We start from the raw sequence: 21,514 nt of genomic DNA, 5'->3' as shown, positions 1-21,514 counted from the left end.
GTACCATGCAAATTTCATCTATCAATAATTTTTGAGAATATCTTTTTTGAGGGATTTTTTTTGAGAATATCTAGCAAATATATGCAGTAAATAAATAGCGGCAACCCTTGAGGCCCATTATACGAGGGTTTGAGCCCAACCAACTGTGTCAGTAGAGTAGAGTAGGACGACTGTATCAATCATCCCGCCGGCCGCCGCCGCCGCCGCCGCCGCTCCAATCCAATCCCGATTCGATTCGGTTCCGGCGGCCGCCCACCCTCTCCTCTCCTCTCCGGGCCACGACGAGCGGCGATGCGCGGCGGGCGCTCGGGGGGAGGCGGCGGCGGGGGGCTGCGGAACCCCTGCCTGACGATGCACCAGCCGTGGGCGTCGCTGCTGGTGCACGGCATCAAGCGCGTGGAGGGCCGCTCCTGGCCGTCGCCCGTCACCGGCCGCCTCTGGATCCACGCCGCCTCCAAGGTGCCCGACCCCGACACCGTCGCCGCCATGGAGGACTTCTACCGGGAGATCTACGCCGTCGACGGCGTCCACCACATCGACTTCCCCCAGCACTACCCCGTCTCCCGCCTCCTCGGTCCCTATCCGCCGCCTCCCCCTCTTAACTTTCTTGCTGCTGCTGCTGCTCCTAAGCTTGCTGACGCCATTGCCGATTATTGCTCAGGGTGCGTCGAGGTGGTCGGCTGCGTGAGGTCCGAGGAGCTGGTCTGCTGGGAGGATGTGCCTCAATCAGTAAGACAACTTCATCCCTCTCGTCTGCTGTCCATGGCCTGGATTTGTGCAGCTTGTCTTGTCATGCCACTCAAACATTGCTAAATATGGTGCTTCTTGAATTGATTTGATTGCAGGTCAGGCTTGAAGGCTTGACAGACTTCTGCTGGCTTTGCGAGAATCCACAGGTAAACCCCCCGAAACCTCCCATGTATCGGTCAGTCGCAATTAGAATGCTGTCATTGGCTAGATTCACATCCCACCTTGTCAAAGCGCCGCTGATCATTGCACGCACCTTATATGCCTGAGACTGATATGCCTGTTTTTTCTTTCTATTTTTTGACAATTTTCCATGCACTTTGAATTGTGCAGAAGTTGGTGGTTCCGTTCGAGATGCGCGGTTACCAGGGTGTGTACAATTTGGAAAGAAGGGTTAGTTATTAATTGTTGCTTTGCATATATCATGTTTTGAGATTGCTAACCGGGCCTGCCACCCGCTAGTTATTAATTGTTTCTAACATAAAGCAATGCTTTTCATCCTTCTTTTGTCGCTGCAACCGTTTGAGCTTATTCTGCGCCGTGTCGTGTCGCATCGCAGGTCTATGAGGGAGCGGCCAGGGGTCTTTCGCCTGTTCAAGGTCCGCTGCCGGTCAAGTTCCCGCTTCCAGATCCCAGAAACCCCTTGTCTCTCAAGCCAGGATCTCTTAATTTCGACTCTTCAAAGTCCGCCCTGGTCAAAACTGAGAGTGTTTCTGCAGCGATAGCCGGGGCTAGAGCTGCCGCGAATCAGTATTCGAGGAAGGGTGGTAGTGCTGCCACTAGCAGCGAGATTCAAACTCGAGGGAAATCGAGGGAGAATCATGCCGATGGCAGTTCAGGGAGTGGTGCTCTGCCGTCTGTTGTCCAGAACAGTCCATCCCATTCACTAAACCAGGATCCATCGCCTGTTGTCCAGAACAGTTCATCCCACCCGCAAAACCAGGATAGATCGCCTGTTGTCCATAACAGTTCATCCCATCGGCAAAACCAGGACCCATCTCCTGTTGTCCAGAACAGTTCATCCCATTCGGTAAATGAGAATCCATCGCCTGTTTTCCAGAACAGTCCATCATACTTGCAAACTCGGAATCCTCAGTATATTGCTCAGAGCAGTCCATCCTACTCGCAGACTCGGAATTCTCAGTATATTGTTCAGAGGAGTCCATCCTACTCGCAAACTCAGAATCCTCAGTATATGGTTCAGAGCAGTCCATCCTATTCGCAAACTCAGAATCCTCGGTATATGGTTCAGAGCAGTCCATCCTATTCGCAGAACACTCCATCCTATTTGCAGAACCAGAGTCAATCGTCCAATATCCAGAGCACTCCATTCTATTTCCATGACCAGAATCAATCGTCCAGTGTCCACAACAGTCCATCCTATTTCCATCTTCAGAATCAATCTTCCACTGTCCACAGCAGTCCATCCTATTCTCATAACCAGAATCCACCATCCAATGTCCAGAACCACCCATCCCATCTGCAAAACCATAACCCATCTCCCGTTGCCCATAACAGTCCATCATTTTTGCAACACCAGAACGCCGAGCCTCGGAGAAGTCCCAGACTACAGGGTGGAGCTCCCCACAGGGTGAGTGCTTATTTTTCATTCTGAAGCAGAATTTCGTACCACCGAGATAACTATGAAGTATAAACTGGGGCAGTGAGTAAATTTAGCTGTCTATCCTAACTATATTGCTATTAAATTTCACTGATGTTAATCATGGTTAATTATGAACCTAAACTAGATATTTCTATAGTAAGTTATTGCTGTTAATTTACACTGACTTGGAGATGACTATAGACTATGAATGCCTAGTACATACATAGTTTGACTGCTGGAACTGCTGGGGAAGAGTCAATTAGAGATGTCTATGGTAAGTTATCGCTGTTTGTTATTTTGAAGCGTTAGATATGTAAAGGGGTACAACCTCCATCCGGAATTAACTGTCGCTGAAATGTGTGTATCTAGACGCGTTTCAGTGTGTAGACACACCCATTTCAGCGACATTTAATTCTGGACGGAGGGAGTACATTTTTGTGTGGAATTAGCAACCACCTGCTAGTGTTTATTTGTTCAATTTCTTTGCACGGTCAACGTGTAAGGTGTGTTTTAGTCAGACGGCTTTGTTTTCCAGTTGATGCCTAACTCTGTCTTTCTGATGAATCGTTCATTTTGCAAACTAAACTAATGGTTGTTTGGTTAGCTTGTTGCAGCTGCGCTGAGAGACCTGAAGCAATCAAGCTTGCGCGAGAGCGGGGAGCAGTCGTCAGCTCCCAGAAGCTGACCTGAATAATCTGACGATGAATTAAGGTTCTTATTCATCGGTGCGGCATTGTGCGACTTGACGGTAACGACTCCTTATAATTGTGTAAATTGTACTCCCTCCGTTCCAGATTACTTGACTTTCATTTGTGTAGATACGAATGTATCTATACTTGTTTAGTGTCTAGATACATCCGTGTCTAAACAAATGGAGGTCAATTAATTTGAAACGGAGGGAGTAGCATTTACCCGTACGATTTCCGACTGAAGGTAGCATAGCGTAGCATGATAGTGTGGTCGTGAATGTGTAAGGGGCGACTCTATGCCGTGTCCTGTTGAGCTTTCACTGCGAGGTGTTGCAGGTCATGTATCTCATGTAGCATACTGAACTTTGTTTTTTCCTCAGACAGTTAGTTAATTTGATCCATATTCTGTAGTTTGTTCCAATTTCCTTGAACGGTCATGTTTAAAGTGTATTTTTCCTCAGACAGCTTTTTTTTTTGCATGGTAATACGTGTCTCATTCATATCATAAAGATCAAAGTACAAGTCACGTAAGGACCGATATGACAAAACTAAAAAGATAGCAGAACATGTCTGAGCTTGACACCAGCGCCCGTCACCTACCCCGGCACCACCACATCAGCCACCGAAGAAAATAATGACGGATTACCTTCTCACTCGAGCTCGACGCGGCTTCATCGCTGATATGCAGTTTTGCGGACCTTCAAGGCGGCTCACCAGAAGTGAAGCCATTGCCGTTGAACGAATCAGACCGGGGCAACACCCCGACAGGCCATCGAACTTCAGATTTGGCACCCCCACGACTAAGACGCCGAAGGAGGAAACCATACCTGCCATCCATGAACCACGAAGCCAGCACAAGTTCCGACTTCCAGATGTCGTCGATGCATATCACAATCTGCATCCGCTCCTGGACTACCTCCCAAGCTCCGCGCCGACACTGGAGCAAACGCCGTCGCAATGGTGGAGCTCGAGGACACATGTCCACCATGAGGATACCGTCACCGCCACGCCATCCTTGTTTGAACAGACTGGTTTTCAAATCCATCTCCAACCATAGAACCGATGACTTCATCCGGGAAGGATCTGAAGAATCTTTATTCAGCGCCGTCATCGTCGCCGCCGAAGCCAAGACGATGAACAGCCAAAAAACCTAGATTACGAGAGAGTAAAAACGATCCACGTGCGTGGATCCGGCGACCCCCCTCACTACCGATGACCGAGGTCGCCGGCGGAGGACGGTGCTAGAAGATTGGCCCCTGGCTGCGGCTAGGGTTCCAGCCGCCAGGACAAAGGGAAAAACTATCTGTGCGTGTGCTTAGCATCTGCCGGCGCTAGGGTTCCATCTGCCTGCTTCTGTGCGACGATACCAGCTCCTTAATTGTGTAGAATACAATGTAGCATTTGCTCTTACGTTTCCGACTGATGGTACCATAGCATCATAGTGTGGCGGTGACAGTGCTGGCGCGATGTATCAGGCGCGGCGTCGTGCCGTGCCCTGCGAGTTTCCCTGCCGTTGCAGGGCATGCGTGTATCTCTGGCTTATTTAAATCTTAAAAAACTACTAAGGAATACATTATTGAAACTAGAACGTTTTCTGAACTCTTAACTTTTTTCAGTAAAACTACAGACTCAGATTTAAACAAAATAGCGCCAACGTTATCGCTATTTGCATATGATGCATCGCGGGTCAATACATGTCTTTATGATGCCAGTATGGAAACATAATACCCATTTAGTGCAGTGATTTGTTTTTTCAGCATCCTCTGTTATCCCGATTAGTCTAATGTATATTGTGCAAAACTAAAAATACATGGTTCATGGAAACCATCCAATCATTAAATTGTTGATGAAGTAAAGCTGAGTTGAATTGTTGCTTATTATAACGCTACAGGGGTTCCTTCTCCTGTGTATATCAAGAAAAATACAAACCTCCCGACAGAATAAATCATTAAATTATTCATAAAAAATAATAAGTATTTGGTAGCTGAAAATTTTATGTGTATTTTGATTCAAAATCTATGGTACTTACATCATGAAATAAAGGTTGTTATAGCTTGATTAGAGGTTACAATTTTTTTGACCTGCAGAATATTATTATTAACTTGTCCGTGCCTTAATTTGTCACTTTTTTTTTCAGAAAGTTTCTGATAAGATTGAATCAATTGATTCCAATATAAGCTCTGAAGAAGAAATGATTAAATTTCTTGATTCTCATAAGAAATCTGTGGAGAATCTTATCATCATGTAACATTATGGCTGTCCATCTCTGTGCAAATCAATGGCCTGTCCAATTTTGTCTAGGCCGGGCAACAACACGATGGATGCACCATGTTTTCTGTTTATCTTCAGATCGGCTCTCTCCCCTTCTTTAGGATTCTTAGAAGATGCGTAATACATGCGGCAGCACCCTTCTTAATTTCTCCAGGGTAAACATGAACCATATCTCACCCTCTTTTTGTTGGCTACCTCGAGCTCCCGCGCATCTCTCTCTTTCTGGCTGCTCATGCTGCCATGGTCGCGGCTTGCCTCCTCCTCTTTGCCGCGTCCCGCGCGCCCATGTCGCCGTTACCACAGCTCTGTTGCTGATCCTCAGCCATCGAGCGCCGCCTCCCGCTCGTCCTCTGCTGCACGCCCACACCATCGCCTCCCTGCATAGGCCTTCTCTGCCCAACGATGCACATCTTCAACTCCACCTGCCAGCCTTGCTTCTGCATCAGAGTTGAATAGAAATAAAAGCAGGGTTTGTTTTGTAAAAATGAAATGTTTTCTTAGATTCTTAGATATTCACTAAAATAAGGACCGCGGGATGAATATCTAAAACAAAGAGGAACTTTTTTTGCAAAAGGTGTGACGAACGACCAGAAGCGATGCATGGTTTATTATTAATAGGGTATATACCCATTCCAGCCACACAGCCCATTTGGCTATTCCTCGCCCCCGCGCGAGAGCTAGCGTAGCGCAGCCAATTCAGCATCGTCATTAGGGCATAGCCCGCTCCACCTCTCCTCTGTCTTTTTGTCCCTTTCTCTTCTCTCTGTGACACCGACAATTGGACCCCACGCGGTCATCCTCTTCCTTTAGCAAGAACTCCCGCAGGCACACGACAACAGAACAAGATCGCATCGATCGATCTTGGCAACCCATTTAGCTAGTTTTGCCTCCTATAAATACCATCGCCCTGAATTTTGAGCTCGGGATCAAGCGCAACGAGCTCACGAAGCTTCGCCTCCTCCATCTTGTAAAACTTAACCGAAAACGATTTGCTCTGAAAAATAAAAAAACGCGATCTAATCTACGCCCTACAATTACGACCGGACAGGGGAATGAGAATCGGGAGGGGAAGGGAAGCAAAGAGAAGAGGGGGGAGGAGAGTGGCTCGGATTTTGAAAGCTGGCGCCCCACTACATCTGACGATGCTCACCCCCGAAGAAAATTACTGCGTCAATGACAAGTGGAACCGGCCCAGGGTACACTGTACGCAGTTGTCTGATTGATTAATAAAGTCGACGTTCTTTCCCAGAAAGAAAAAAAACAAACTTTCACAGATAAATTTGTAGCCATAACTTTCAGCAGGGTATATCTGTAAAAGATTTGCATTCCCTTATCGGTTTGGGTCCCAATAATTTGATTTGTATCCACGTGTTCGTCAAACGACTCAAACCACATGAAAGCAATCCCCACACCGCTAGAGCTGCAGCTTCCCTCGCTGCTTCCACCGGCGTCAAACCCCCAATTATTGCCCCGGTGACGCGACGTACGGCGGGCGGCGGAGTGCAGACGGACGTACGGCGGCGTTGACGGAGATCGGAGCTGAGTCGAGGCGGGCGGCGGAGTGCCAGATGGCGACGGCTCTCGGCCCGGCGGCCACGCTCCTCGGCAAGGTGTTCACGATGCTGTCCTCCGTCCCGGTGGCGGCGTACGTGGACAGCCTCGAGCTCGGCCACAACTCCCAGCAGATCAAGGCCAAGCTCGCGCACACGCGAGGCCTGCTGCACAAGGCCAAGGTGAGCGACGTCGGCCACAACCCCGGACTGCAGGACCTGCTACCGGCGCTGAGCAGGAACGCCGACCAGGCGGAGGACCTGCTGGATGAGCTCCACTACTTCCAGATCCATGACAGGCTCCACGGCACCAGCTACGCCACCACCCAGGCCAATTTTCTCCGTCATGGTCGCAATGCTCTCCGCCAAACTGCCACTAGCAGCTGGGCCGCATGCTTTTCTTGTTCCTCTGCACAAGATGATAGTGGCGATGATGCTGATCATGGTGATGACTTACGTTTCCACCCAGTGATCTTCTCTAGGAAAATCAAGTCGGTGTTACAGGACATGCAGACCCACTGTGATTCCGTCTCCGATTTGCTTGGCAATATCCCAAGCAACAGCATGGCAGCCGCCCTACACCGGCCACAGATTGGATCCACAATTATACAGGATACATTGTATGGCAGGAGAGACACTTTTGAGGAAACTGTCAACCGTATCATCAGCTGCAAACAGACTGTTTCTGTTCTTCCTATAGTTGGTCCAGGGGGTATTGGAAAAACAACTTTCACCCAACACCTCTATAATGATGCAAGGCTGTATGGTGATACTAGGGGAGCTGGAAATCACTTTGAAGTCAGGGTCTGGGTATGTGCGTCGACTGATTTCGATGTGCTTAAGCTCACCAGGGAGATCCTTGGCTGCATACCAGCAACTGAACAAGAAGGAAGCAACTGTGTTGCAAATGAAACAAGCAATTTAGACCAGCTTCAGAAATCCATAGCACACCGTCTCAAGTCCAAAAGGTTTCTAATTGTCTTGGATGATATATGGAAATGCGACGGCGAGGATCAGTGGAAGACCCTGCTAGCTCCGTTCACAAAGGGGGAAACCAAAGGAAGCATGGTACTTGTCACAACTCGATTCCCAAAGGTAGCAGACATGGTGAAAACAGTTGATCCACTAGAGCTGCGAGGTTTGGAGTCTAAGGACTTCTTCGCGTTCTTTGAAGCATGTATATTTGGTGATCACAAGCCTGAGGATTATGAATATCAGTTAGCTGGTATTGGAGGAAAAATTGCAAATAAGCTAAAGGGTTCCCCACTAGCAGCCAAAACAGTTGGCAGACTATTGCACAAGGACCTTTCTCAGGAACATTGGAATGGAGTTCTTAAAAAGCATGAGTGGCTGAAGCGCCAAAATAATGATGAGATCATGCCATCTTTAAAAATTAGCTACGATTACCTCCCTTCTGATCTGAAGGAATGCTTTTCATACTTTGGCCTTTATCCTGAAGATCATCGGTTTGATAATTCAGAAATGAACCGCCTTCTTGTTGCAGTTGGCATCACAGAATCTACTCAGGAAGTTGACAGGAATTACTTGGAGGAACTAGTGGACAACGGTTTTCTCATGAAGCAATCTGATTATCATGGTCGATACTACTATGTATTGCATGATTTAATGCATGAGCTATGTCGGAGTGTTTCTGCACAAGAATGCCTCAGTATAAGTGGCTCACATTCCAGAGCTGATGCGATTCCACAGTCAGTTCGACACTTATCCATCACCATAGAAGAGAGATATGGTACAAATTTTGAGGAAGAAATGTGTAAACTAAGGGGGAGGATAGACATTGCTAGTCTGCGGACCTTGATGATTTTTGGAATATATGAAAAAGGAATCGCCGGAAGATATGAAAAAAGAATCGCCAAGCTTTTGAAAGATTGCTTCAAGCAAATAAATAGTCTGCGTGTCCTATTCATAGCAGTGAACTCTCCAGAATGTTTTCCACATAGGTTTTCAAAACTTATCCACCTCCAGTACCTCAAAATCAGTTCATCTTACAACTCTGAAATGTGTTTACCTAGTACACTATCAAGATTTTATCACTTGGAATTCTTGGACCTAGATGATTGGCATGGTAGTTCTGATTTGCCTGAAGACTTTAGCCACCTTGAGAATTTACATGATTTCCGTGCTAAAAGTGAACTCCACTCCAATATTCGGAATGTTGGAAAAATCGAGCATCTGCGGAGGCTAAAAGAATTCCGTGTTAAGAAGGAGAGTGTGGGATTTGAACTGAGAGAACTTGGGGCACTCACAGAGCTTGAAGAAGAACTGATTATACATGGTCTTGAACACGTGGAGACCAAGGAGGAAGCCGCTGCAGCCAAACTGATGTTGAAAACGAATCTGAAGGAGTTGAAATTGCTCTGGGACAGAGATCGGGTAACTATGGATGCTGATATTCTTGGTGCTCTTCAACCACACTCTAATCTTAGAGTGCTAACAATCACAAATCCTAGTTGTACCATTGGTCCTAGTTGGTTGTGTCCTGGTATGTGGCTAACAAGTTTAGAGACTCTCACTCTAGAAGGCGTATCTTGGAACACACTTCCACCTTTTGGGAAGCTACCAAATCTCAAGGTACTCACTTTGAAGAGAATTTCTGGAATGCGTCAGTTTGGGCCTCGCTGTGGTGGCGCTCCAGGCAAATGTTTTATGCGCTTGAAGGAAGTTGGGTTTCATGAGATGTCGGAATTTGCTGAATGGGTTGTGGAACCTAATTGTCGTTCCTTTCCAAGTCTTGAAAGAATCGAATGTGTTGAGTGTCCCAATCTCCATGTGATGCCATTCTCGGAGGTGTTTTGGACCAATTTGCGCAAACTTCGAGTTTCTGGGTGCCCCATGATGTCTCTGCCCTCCATGCCTCACACCTCCACACTGACTGATTTGGTTGTTAAAAGAGGTGATTCAGAAAGTTTGGGTTACCATGAAAAGAATTTGGTTGTTAGTGGGTACAGCGGTGCTTTGGTCTTCCACAATCTGGATAAAGTAGAACATATGACTATTGAAGATGTATCACACATTTCCTTGACAGATATTGATAAGCTTAAAACCATAACAACACTAGATATCAGGAAATGTGACGGTTTATTCCCCGAAGAGGTTGATGACAGCATTGTCTTCCATTCAGTTACAACCCTCACCTTACATGTATCTCATCTTAACAGAAAATCAGCGTCAAAAGTGTTAAACTATTTTCCGGCTCTTTCTATGTTGAAGATAAAGAGTGGTTGCCCTGAATATAAGGAGGAATGTGTGACGCAGTTCCCCTCATCCAGCTCACTGCAGAAACTTAGCTTTACATCCTGCAACAGCCTGGTTCTTGTGCCAGTGGAGAATGGAGGAAGAATTCAAGAGGACAACTCGTTGCTTCCCTGTGGAGAATCGATGATGAGTTTAAGAATATTGATTTGTGGCAAACTCTTCTCTCAATGGCCCATGGGAGAAGCTCAGATAATCTACCCTTTCCCTGCTTCCCTGAGGGAACTTGATGTTTACAAAGAGCCAAGCATGAAGTCAATGGCTCTGCTCTCAAACCTCACGTCCCTCACCAGTCTAAAGCTAGTACATTGTAGTAATTTAACAGTGGACGGATTCAATCCTCTCATCACAGTCAACCTCAGGGTTTTGGATGCTAGCTTCAGCAACACCTTAGCAGCAGATCTGCTCTCAGAGGTGGCCAGGACCAAATTATTGCCTGCAAGTTACATCTCTAGATTGGAGGTACTCACGGTGGATGACATCTCTGGATTGCTTGTTGCTCCTATTTGCAATCTCCTCGCTCCGGCCCTCCACACACTTAAATTCGATACTGATATGAGGGCGGAAAGCTTCACGGAGGAGCAGGAGAAAGCGCTGCAGCTCCTGACCTCCCTCCAGAATCTAACATTTTATCATTGCGATGGTCTGCAGTCGCTTCCTCAAGGGTTGCATCGCCTTTCTTCCCTCAAGGAGTTACGTGTGGATTGGTGTTCAAAAATCCAATCGATGCCCAAGGAGGGCTTCCCAGTTTCGCTGAGATACTTACGTATATGGCCGCGCAGTGCTGAGATAGACGAGCTAATCGAGAAAATCGAAAGAACAAGCTCAGATTTAGTTGCAACCGATGAACCACCTATAATGCCTCGCGCCGCTGAGATTCTACATCACCTTTTCTTATAGGATGACGTATAAGGCCGACATATAAGGCCTCACAGTGCTGTTAGCTTTTGTGTTGTGTCCCAGACTACATCACCTTTACTTCTGGGATGGCATATTACTGCGTTACAGCTAGCATAGAGCGGCTGAATGCTAAGGTGATACCAGATGGACCTAGAGGTGAATATCTATTCTATTTATACATTTAACATTTTAAGACCACCTCATTAAGGAAACAAGCCAAAATCTGCATTCTATTTAGTTCAATGTTTTAAATAGCGGGCTACGTGAAATAGCGGCGAGCCTCTAAATCAGCTATAGCGGGCTAAAGCGGGCTATAGCGGGCTATTTGTGAAAGCGACCATTTAGCGGCACCCTGCTGAAAAGGCTATAGCGGATTTAGAACTACTCCCTCCGTTCGGAATTACTTGTCTCGGAACTAGATGTATCTAAAACTAAAATACGTCTAGATACATCCATTTCTGCGACAAGTAATTACGAACGGAGGGAGTATGATTTAGTTGCTCCTGTATGGAAATTTTAACACAGTGCAACCTATTTCAGAAGTGCAAGCATGCTTGGAAATAACGGAATTGTGGGATTTGAAGCGCCTGGAGTGTGAAATAGTGGGATTTTCACCATATCTCCTGCTTCTTCTCGCACCTGGAAGCAGGTGCGAGATACAACCGACTTCTTCATTTTGCAATGTTGGCAAGTTTCTGACCATTCCAGTGCTATAAGCTTCTGTATCCCTCTATGCTTACTTTCTCATCGCTTCTAAATTCTGACAGGGCTGCCGGGCACTGTAACAATGTGTGCATAATAAGTTGTGAATCCTTTAACTTAAAAAAATAAATTCTGAATCCTTTCAGCAATGCAAGGATTGCTATATGCATCTGCATCTGCGGACATGTCACTTGCGGATCAGGGTTAGTACACATCGACATTTCAGTACACCAACCAAATTTATAATCCTTAATTTATGATCTCAGTCGTAATTGCAAGAAGAAGACTTGAGTTGTGACTGCAAGAATATTTTTTTCACAGGTGTTTTCTTGTCGTTGGAACTGAGGCTGGATTCTTCTGCTCTTTTTTCGCAAAAAGCAGCAGAACTGAACATGCCAATACATTTGGTATCATTCACACGCAGGGAAGTGGAGGTATTTTACTAATATCCAAAAAAATGTTTGCTATTTATGAATGAAGTTCCTTTATTTCCACTTACTTGAATCCTTTAACAGGATGTTGCTTTGTAAAGGGCCGCCCTTCAAGCACCTGATGTAACTCTTGGGAACTTTGGAAGGAGAGGAATACTAGGATCTTTCGAAATGTCTCTACGCCTTCGATGATAATTGTGGACAAGATCTTGGATGAAGCCAGATTATGGGTGTTGGCAGGTGCCAAGGACTTGATGTAATTTTACCCCGCGAGTAGTTGCTTTATCTTTGCCAGTTTATGGCTGTTGTCTTCGGACACTGTTACAACTCCTTCTTAATTAATGAAATGGCAAGTCTTTTGCCTCATTTAAAAAAAAAACTCTTGATTGCAGTCCGAGTAGTGAATTTCACAGTTGATTCAGGGTATAACTCTTGTATCCAAGCAAATAAACATGAATGAAGCATTTGTCTTGGCATGCTTAAAGGTCAGTAGGTCACACCTTGTTGTCACATTTCGATTTTCCCTAGTAATGCTGCCTCAAAAGTGTTGTGCATGAATCTCTGAAATACTCGAATCTGTCGCCAGGATGTTGCTTTCAAGGGCCACATTCTCCAAGCACTTGATACATCATATATGTAACAGAGGAGCTGTCTTGAAATTATTTGAGATAGACTCTGCGCAAATGCTTACTAGGGGAAATGCCAATAACCCGGTTTCTCTATCCTCTGCTTTCCCTGGTTCAGCAGATGATAGAGAATGGAGGGCAAAGAAGCTTCTAACCGGCAGGAACCCGGCACCAACTCTGCACCTGAGCAGAGCAGGACCAGGGAGATGTACATTTTCATCCAAAGGGAAGTGTGGACAATTGTCGAGCATGCCTCAGTTTTGTTTCGGAGAAAAATGAAGGTGTGGCACCATCCGCTTGCGTGTGGCTTTAGTTTTTTCTTCTTTTCAAGTTTCGCCTGTGTATTTTTTGTTCACTTCTGCTACGGCAGACCCCCTCCAACACAAGGACGGCCAGGATTGCTCGATACCCCTTCATAACGAGGGCACGATGGGCATAATTTGAAAAAAAAGGCCGCCCACCCGCGCGCCCGCCGGAGCGTATACGTATTCGAATGCGCATGGTTTTTTTCGGCCGTCCCGCCCGACCGCCGGCACCCGTCGCGCCCCCACCCCCCATGTCCCCTGCCAATCATGTCGCCCGAGGAGCCAATGCGGCTGCCCGCATGCGGTTGCACGCGCCCGCAATCAACGCGCCTGCCGCCTCCTCGCCTGCCGCGCCACTGCTGCACGCCACTGCCGCCACCTGCTCGCCTGCCGCGCCACCGCTGAGGCCACATCGCCTCCGCACGCCACCTCGCCTGCCGGCCGACAGTCCCGCTGCCTGGCCTGCCCCGTCGCCCAACAGCCCCGCAGCCCCGTCGATCTCGACGCCCGAGGCTCAAACCGGCGCGGATGCCTTCCCCCGCCGCCTCGTCGCATCGCTGCCACCCGCTGCCCGTCACCCCGCGTGCCGCCTCACCTGCCCCGCCCTCTCGGCTGCCGCGCGGTCATTAACGTGACGGCGTTAATGACCCCGGCGTCTCACCTGCCCCCCGCCGCTATATAAACCCCGACGCACCGACGCTCCCTCACACCTGACGCCCACCGACGTCCCTCACACCCCTGCCGACCGACGCGACGTCGTTCTACCACGGCAGCAGCAGCCCCGGCGGCGACGACGACGTCCCCGGCTCCTGGCCGACCAGCATCGGCGCGCCGGAGGCGGCAGAGCTCCACCACTACTACCTCCCCGTGCCGCCGGGCTGTCATCTTCCACGCAACTGGAAGATCGACAAGGACGGCTGCGCGACGCCAGGACCCGGCGCGACGGAGGAGGAGCTCTGCAGGCACTCCGGCGACCGGCACAACATCCGCGGCCGCCACGACTTCTGGCGCGGAGGACTACTGGGAGGTTATGGCCGCCTTCCGCATGGCGCCGGCCGGCGTGGCCCCCGACCTGACGGGCCGCAGCGGCCGTCTTCATGCGCCGCCACAATCGCAGTAACGCCATGGAGCTCCCCACAGGGTGAGTGCTCATTTTTCATTCTGAAGCAGAATTTCGTACCACCGAGATAACTATGAAGTATAAACTGGGGCAGTGAGTAAATTTAGCTATCTATCCCCAGTAACTTGTTGCTGCTAAATTTCAATGATGTTGATCATCGTCACTTATGGCTAAACTAGAGATTTCCATAGGAAGTTATTGATGTTAATTTGCACCGACTTGGAGATGACTAAACTAGGGATGTCTAGTGCACACATAATTTGAGTTCTGGAGACATTTATTGTTTTGTTACAGTTCACCTATGAAGTGTTAGATATCTTTTTTTTAGAACCGGGCTTTACCCCTTTTCCATTGCATAGAACGTAAATACAACCAGTTCCAAACAGAGAAAACAGGAGGAGGGAAAGAGGTAGAGCGAGTTCCCGCACTACCAGAACACCCACCGCACTCCCTCGTCGTCGAAACGAGTGCTGCGGGGCGAAAACCTGAGTAGCACGAATATAAAGTCTATCCTATTACAAGCTCAAAAGACCAAACTAGATCAGTCATAGAAATTTGCCAGCCGGGTAGAAATCTTCTCCGGGTAGAAACGCCAACAGGTAGACGGCTCGAGCCATCCATCTTCTTCAACTACAGCACTTTGAAAGCATCAGGCACCCTGGATCGCTTGCTTGGCGGCGTCGCACATCTTCATCAGCTGCATTGTGCTAGCCCTGATCATCTCCGCTCCCGTGCGCAGCTCCCTGGCGGCATCCCCTTGCTGTAGACCTGCCCAGTATAACAGAAAGGAGCACAGAGAAAACACAATCTCAAAAGGAGTCTTGATTTGTTTCTTTTCAAAAGTGGCACGATTGCGCGCCAACCATATCGCCCAACAGGTGGCCGCCAGGCCCACCGTGTAAAAAGACTTCTTCCCGGGAAGAAATTTGTGACACCACACGAAGTATTGCCAGTAGTTTTTGGGGCATTTGTCAGTGCCCAGCACCACCCCGATGGATCGCTAGACTACCTTGGCCACCGGGCAAGTAAAAAAGAGATGTTGAGCTTTCTCCAGCCCTTTACAGAAGGAGCAGCATGGGTTTTCTGGCCATTTTCTCTTTTTCATCACTTGCCTCGTGAGCACCGCGTCCTGTGATAACTGGCAGAGAAAGATTTTAATCTCCAGAGGGATTTTGGCTCCCCAAATCCACTTGTAATGGCATCCACTAAGAGGTCTTTCCAGCATCTTGTAGACTGATTTGGTCGTAAACTTGCCATTTTGGTTTAGGCCCCAAAAGACTCGATCACTTTTCTCAGTCAGAGGGATGCTTTTAATAGCAGCGCGCAAGGCTTCCCACTGTTTAGACAGTTCAGGGGTAAGCCTACGCCTGAAAATAGAGGTAGTCTCAAGCTCATTTCTCTCGTCCAGGGCGCTATCCGGACGGTTGCAAATCTCAAACAAACGTGGGTATTGATCCTGCAATGGGGGCAGCCCATTCATTGGGTCTTTCCACACTCTAGTCAAGTTTCCAGCCCCAATCTCAATTTTCCTACCCATCATATAGATGTCTTTCACTTTAAGCAGGTTTTTCCAGCATGGCGAATCAGAGAACTTGGGAGTAACTTCAGCAACAGATTTGTTGCGGAGATATCTGGCACGGGCGATGTCTTGCCACAACCCATTCTGAGTCTCTAGCTTCCACCACCATTTAACCATGAGGCTAATATTTTGCTTCCGGAGGTCTTTTATGCCTAACCCCCCTTTGTCTCTGGATCTACATATTCTGCTCCACTTGACAAGATAGTATCTTTTCTTTTTGTTACACCCTTGCCAAAAGAAACGGCGCCTGTGTTTGTCTAGCCTTTCAATGAAGGTTCTATTCATTAGCCACATCGACATGTGGTATAAGGAGATCTGTGTGACCACCGAATCAAGCAGGGTGTGTCTCCTCCCCCATTGAGGCAGCATTGCCAATCCAGGCATCGAACCTCTTTAAGTATTTGCTAACAATGAATTCCGAGTCAAAGATTTTCAGGTTAGCATAACTGACAGGCATGCCCAGGTATCTAAGTGGGAAACTGCCGACCTCACAGTCGAATATCTCAGCATATTTATTAACAACAGTCTCATCTCCACCTACAGTAAGAATTTCGCTCTTCTGAAAGTTAACTTTCAGGCCAGACATCATCTCAAACATGTACAACAACAACTTCAGGTTGATTGCTTTGTCCACGTCATCTTCTATGCAGATGATGGTGTCATCTGCGTATTGAAGGACCGCCACCCCATCAGGAATAAGATCGGAAGCTAGGCCCACTATCAGCTTATTTTTCTGGGCATTTTTTATCATTTTGGTGAGGCACTCAACAGCCAGGTTAAATAAAAGAGGAGAGTGAGGGTCCCCCTGGCGGACCCCTTTTTTGCTTTGAAAATATGGGCCAACATTGCTGTTAAGTTTAATACTAACAGTCCCATTGTAAAGGATTTGCTTAACCCACCCGCACCAAGTATCACTGAAACCTCGTATCTTGTGACACTCTAGGAGAAAGTCCCAATTAACCTTGTCATAGGCTTTTTCAAAATCCAGTTTAAGGACAATTCCCACTCTTTTCTTAACATAGGTGTAGTTAAGAATTTCATGGAGAGACAGGACACCATCCATAATGTTTCTGCCTTTAACAAATGCATTCTGGTAGGACTAATGAGTTTATCCGCGTAGATAGCCACTCTACGATCGAGGACCTTCGTAATCAGTTTATATGGGCATCTCAACAAACATATGGGCCTGTATTGCTGGATTTTCTCAGTCCCAGAGGTTTTTCGGAGAAGGGTAATAATCCCGTAATTAAGCCGCTGCACATCCAGTTTCCCTTGGTGGAAATGTTCAAACAAGGCCATGATGTCGTCTTTGACAATCTCCCAACACGCCTGGTAGAATTCAGCCAGGATATTATCGGGTCCAGGAGCCCTGTTGGGAGCCATATCAAACAGGGCTTCCTTGACCTCCTGTTCTGTGAAAGCACGACAAAGGTCAGCGTTATCCTTCTCATTTAATTTCTCCTCAGCCGACCAGGTATCCGGATCAAGGTGGAGTTGGTTACCAGGAGCTAGGCCAAATAACTCTTTGTAAAACTCGGTAGCGTGGGAAATTAGGTTATCCGTGCCCTCAATCACTGTCTCCCCACCCTTAGTGATTGGATTGTGTTTTTGCGTTTTCGCCCATTGGCAATTTTATGATAATAGTCAGTGTTCAAATCCCCTTTGAGGAGCCAGCGCTCGTGGGATTGTTGAAGCCAGAAAATGGGATTGTTGAAGCCAGAAAATTTCCTCGTTCACCAAAATCTCATAGAGCTCAGCACTAATATCAACTTTCCTACTGTAAAGGTCAGGGGGCAACATACCCTCCTCTCCTAATTCCTCCAGCATAGACAGTTCTATGCGAAGCTCCTCTTTTCTTCTCTTATCGTGCCCATACTTGTCCGAGCCCCACCCTTTGAAGTAGGTCTTAAATCTTTTCAACTTGATATTCAAGACATCTATTGGGTCGGTCGATGCAACTTTCCTAGCCCAGATTCTCCCAATAGTGGGCAAGAAGTTGTCATCTTTGATCCATGAAAGATCAAAACGAAATTCTCGAGGTTTTGGCGCTTCACGCCCTTCTTCCCCAGAGGAGAGCAACAAGGGGTTATGGTCAGAGATTTCTCGAACTAATTTCCTCACAGAGACCATTGGGAAAGCATCTTCCCAACTCTCGGACATCAGGATACGATCTAGCTTTTCTAGGGTGGGATGAGCCTGATTGTTGGTCCAGGTATATTTACCCCCACTAATGTGTATTTCTCGAAGGGCTAGAGTATTGATGATGGAATTGAGTAGGTCAGTAGCTTTACTGTTCCCCATTTTTTACTCTTCTCGCCAGGGTGCCTCAAAATATTAAAGTCTCCCCCACTATGTAGGGCACACTCATGTCACTACATGAGGCAGCCAGTTCAATCAAGAATTCATTTTTGAATTCATTGTGTGCCAACCCATAGACCACTAGCAATCCCCACTGAAACTTTTTCTTCTTGTCAAAAAGCACCATTTGGAGCACATATTTGCCCTTAGAGCAGGAAACTACTTCTAATGTATCTCTCCTCACACCACACAGGATCCCTCCAGATTTGCCTACAGAAGGCACCCAGTCCCATTGAAATATGTCAAAGGGATCAATCCTTCTCAAGCATTTAGGAGTGAAGTCTTTCTTCATAGTTTCCTGCAACCCCAGAAAATCCAGGGAGTGGTCACTGATCATGTCTGAGAGGCAGGCGGCCATTCCTTTCTTGCCTACCCCTCGACAATTCCAAATGAGACCTCTCATTTGGAACGCTTTTTATGGAATTTGGCTCGAGTAACCCTGCCAGGAGACGGGGCAGGGTTACCTAAAGGATCATTGTCAGAATTCTTTTTCTTCTAGCTCCTAGTCACAGGCCTAGGAACCTTCATAGCAGATTCATGCTGCTTTTTCTTTCTAGATTTAACAGAAGAGATTTGTTCATATATATGTTCTTCTTGGTCTAGCCACTCTAATTTCATAGGGGTGTTCCTACCCAAACCATCAATCACCACCAGGTCATCATGCACCTGACTTGTGGTATCACTCTTCTTTTTGTCCTCTAACTCTTTTCTAGCACATTCTAGCTCTCTGATAATGTCAACAACAGTAAAATTATCATCAGGTATATCTACCCCCATCTTACTAGCCCTACTAATCAGTTCATTATTAGATAAGACAACAAAGGAATTTTTGTGAGCAGGTGGAGTGTTACCTTCCAGATTTTTCTTGTTAGCAAGTTTTTTGGCCTTGTCCTCCATCTTGTCCTGCATTCCAGGAGCATTACGCTTGCTGAATCTCAGTGGAGCCTCAGGTGCTAGTGGAGGGGTAAGTATGATTTCCTCCACACTTTCAGAAGATGGGAGTTGTACCATGTAGCTGCTTGAAGTTTTTAGTCCAGGGTCCACCTCACCAGTCACCTCCACAATCTGAATATCTTGGATAGAGGACTCAGCAACATCAGGGTTCATGGGAACAATCTAGTTCGATGAGCCCCCACACCTCTCATGCATTTTTTCATCAATCTCTCTCTGCATGGTTTCAATAAGCAATGAGTTGTCTGTATCACTCTCAGAGGAGATAGATCCATCTTTTTCATCGCATAGCAGGCGACAGGCCTTGCCACCGCGATAAGATCCCCCAGGGGCGCTACGTCCAGCAGATTCAGTGTGAGTTTCTCCTTTATCGTGTTCAGCACGCTTCCTTTTAGGGGTTTGGTCTGGTTTGGTTCTTTCATCAGGAATGGGATCCACAGTTTCTTCCTCAACATGATTTTTGATCAAAACCTCCTCAAACTCATAAGTGAATCTATAAAAACGTCCTGCAAGCACTCCTTCAGCAGTGGCAGGGAGTTGGGCAATCGAGCGACATCCAATCTTAGCCCTAACAGACGAGGGGCGGTTGATAGTTGACATATCAACTTCCAGAGTGATCCCAACTAGGCCTCCCACATAAGCTACTGTTTTATCACATCTCTTATTAGGTGGAATTTTTCCAATCCTAACCCAGGCGATCTCCAGCAAACCCTCAGAGTCAATATCCTCAGACCAGGGAGAGAACTTGACACTGACACCACACTGCTTCAGCTTAATATTTTCAACAAAAAGAGCTCTGTCAACTTCCCTAGGGTTCGGCATTCTCATCACAAATTTTTGTGGAGCAAAGAATCTGGCGGAACAGCGCCATCCTTGTCCAACATAAACGCTCAACTCATGCTCAATATCTTTGGTTGGAGCAGAGCCATCAGTTATAGTGACCACAATGTTGAAAACATTTTCTCTAGCCTATCTGTCCACACTGAAATCAGGGATGTAGAAGAAACCCTGCCCCTTAGATTGGAATGCACACATCACAGGAGTGTCATCCCACGGGAAGAACTCATTGCACACAATGGACATGTGGCCTCACTTCTTACATCTCTCACAAAAAGCTTGCGGGCATCGGACAGTAAAATGACCAGGTGATACGTCTCCAACGTATCTATAATTTTTGATTGCTCCATGCTATATTATCTTCTGTTTTGGACATTATTGGGCTTTATTATTCACTTTTATATTATTTTTGGGACTAACCTATTAACCGGAGGCCCAACCCAGAATTGATGTTTTTTTGCCTATTTCAGAGTTTCGCAGAAAAAGAATATCAAACGGAGTCCAAACGGAATGAAACCTTCGGGAACGTGATTTTCGGAACGAACATGATCCAGAGGACTTGGACCCTACGTCAAGAAAGCCACCAGGAAGTCACGAGATAGGGGGGCGCGCCCTCCACCCTCGTGGGCCCCACGTTGCTCCACCGACGTACTCCTTCCTCCTATATATACCTACGTACCCCCAAACGATCAGATACGGAGCCAAAAACCTAATTCCACCGCCGCAACCTTCTGTACCCGTGAGATCCCATCTTGGGGCCTGTTCCGGAGCTCCGCCGGAGGGGGCATCGATCACGGAGGGCTTCTACATCAACACCATAGCCTCTCCGATGAAGTGTGAGTAGTTTACCTCAGACCTTCGGGTCCATAGTTATTAGCTAGATGGCTTCTTCTCTCTTTTTGGATCTCAATACAATGTTCTCCCCCTCTCTTGTGGAGATCTATTCGATGTAATCTTCTTTTGCGGTGTATTTATTGAGACCGATGAATTGTGGGTTTATGATCAAGTTTATCTATGAACAATATTTGAATCTTCTGAATTCTTTTATGTATGATTGGTTATCTTTGCAAGTCTCTTCGAATTATCAGTTTGGTTTGGCCTACTAGATTGATCTTTCTTGCAATGGGAGAAGTGCTTAGCTTTGGGTTCAATCTTGCGGTGTCCTTTCCCAGTGACAGTAGGGGCAGCAAGGCACGTATTGTATTGTTGCCATCGAGGATAACAAGATGGTGTTTTTATCATATTGCATGAATTTATCCCTCTACATCATGTCATCTTGCTTAAAGCGTTACTCTGTTCTTATGAACTTAATACTCTAGATGCATGCTGGATAGCGGTCGATGTGTGGAGTAATAGTAGTAGATGCAGGCAGGAGTCGGTCTACTTGTCTCGGACGTGATGCCTATATACATGATCATACCTAGATATTCTCATAACTATGCTCAATTCTGTCAATTGCTCAACAGTAATTTGTTCATCCACCGTAAAATACTTATGCTCTTGAGAGAAGCCACTAGTGAAACCTATGGCCCCCGGGTCTATTTTCCATCATATTAATCTCCCGACAACAAG

The 21,514-nt window shown here is 46.9% G+C and overlaps 2 protein-coding genes across 4 annotated transcripts; both read left to right on the top strand.

Annotated features, from left to right (window-relative positions):
- The first annotated feature begins 111 nt into the window (after positions 1-111).
- LOC123123893 (DNA-directed RNA polymerase II subunit RPB1) lies at positions 112-3,460 on the top strand. Of its 2 annotated transcripts, none has more exons than XM_044544534.1 (6): positions 112-574; positions 662-729; positions 846-896; positions 1,081-1,140; positions 1,307-2,338; positions 2,965-3,460. In XM_044544534.1, the coding sequence occupies exons 1-6, from the start codon at positions 292-294 to the stop codon at positions 2,971-2,973; spliced, it is 1,503 nt and encodes a 500-aa protein (XP_044400469.1). In that variant the 5' UTR covers positions 112-291; the 3' UTR covers positions 2,974-3,460. The 2 variants fall into 2 exon arrangements, with proteins under 2 accessions (XP_044400469.1, XP_044400468.1); XM_044544533.1 differs by having other exon boundaries at positions 2,955-3,460.
- Positions 3,461-6,690: 3,230 nt separating this feature from the next.
- On the top strand, positions 6,691-12,702 carry LOC123123892 (putative disease resistance protein RGA3). 2 transcript variants are annotated; one of them, XM_044544532.1, is made up of 5 exons: positions 6,691-11,189; positions 11,574-11,682; positions 11,801-11,938; positions 12,057-12,169; positions 12,268-12,702. In XM_044544532.1, exon 1 carries the CDS (start codon positions 6,879-6,881, stop codon positions 11,031-11,033), a length of 4,155 nt encoding a protein of 1,384 aa, XP_044400467.1. In that variant the 5' UTR covers positions 6,691-6,878; the 3' UTR covers positions 11,034-11,189; positions 11,574-11,682; positions 11,801-11,938; positions 12,057-12,169; positions 12,268-12,702. The 2 variants fall into 2 exon arrangements, with proteins under 2 accessions (XP_044400467.1, XP_044400466.1); XM_044544531.1 differs by having other exon boundaries at positions 12,251-12,700.
- Positions 12,703-21,514: the final 8,812 nt, after the last annotated feature.

The sequence above is a fragment of the Triticum aestivum genome, chromosome 5D (assembly GCF_018294505.1).
Source record: "Triticum aestivum cultivar Chinese Spring chromosome 5D, IWGSC CS RefSeq v2.1, whole genome shotgun sequence".
Lineage (NCBI taxonomy): Eukaryota > Viridiplantae > Streptophyta > Magnoliopsida > Poales > Poaceae > Triticum > Triticum aestivum.
The sequence above is the reverse complement of the archived record's forward strand: the minus strand, read 5'-3'. Positions and strand labels throughout refer to the sequence as shown.

What these genes read in the sequence shown, in the direction of transcription:
- LOC123123893 (XM_044544533.1), top strand. Translation starts at nt 292, where the DNA reads ATGCGCGGCGGGCGCTCGGGGGGAGGCGGCGGCGGGGGGCTGCGGAAC. An exon ending in TGTACAATTTGGAAAGAAGG is followed by an intron (nt 1,141 to 1,306) that starts GTTAGTTATTAA and finishes GTCGCATCGCAG; the next exon opens with GTCTATGAGGGAGCGGCCAG. An exon ending in AGGGTGGAGCTCCCCACAGG is followed by an intron (nt 2,339 to 2,954) that starts GTGAGTGCTTAT and finishes TTGTTTGGTTAG; the next exon opens with CTTGTTGCAGCTGCGCTGAG.
- LOC123123892 (XM_044544532.1), top strand. Translation starts at nt 6,879, where the DNA reads ATGGCGACGGCTCTCGGCCCGGCGGCCACGCTCCTCGGCAAGGTGTTC.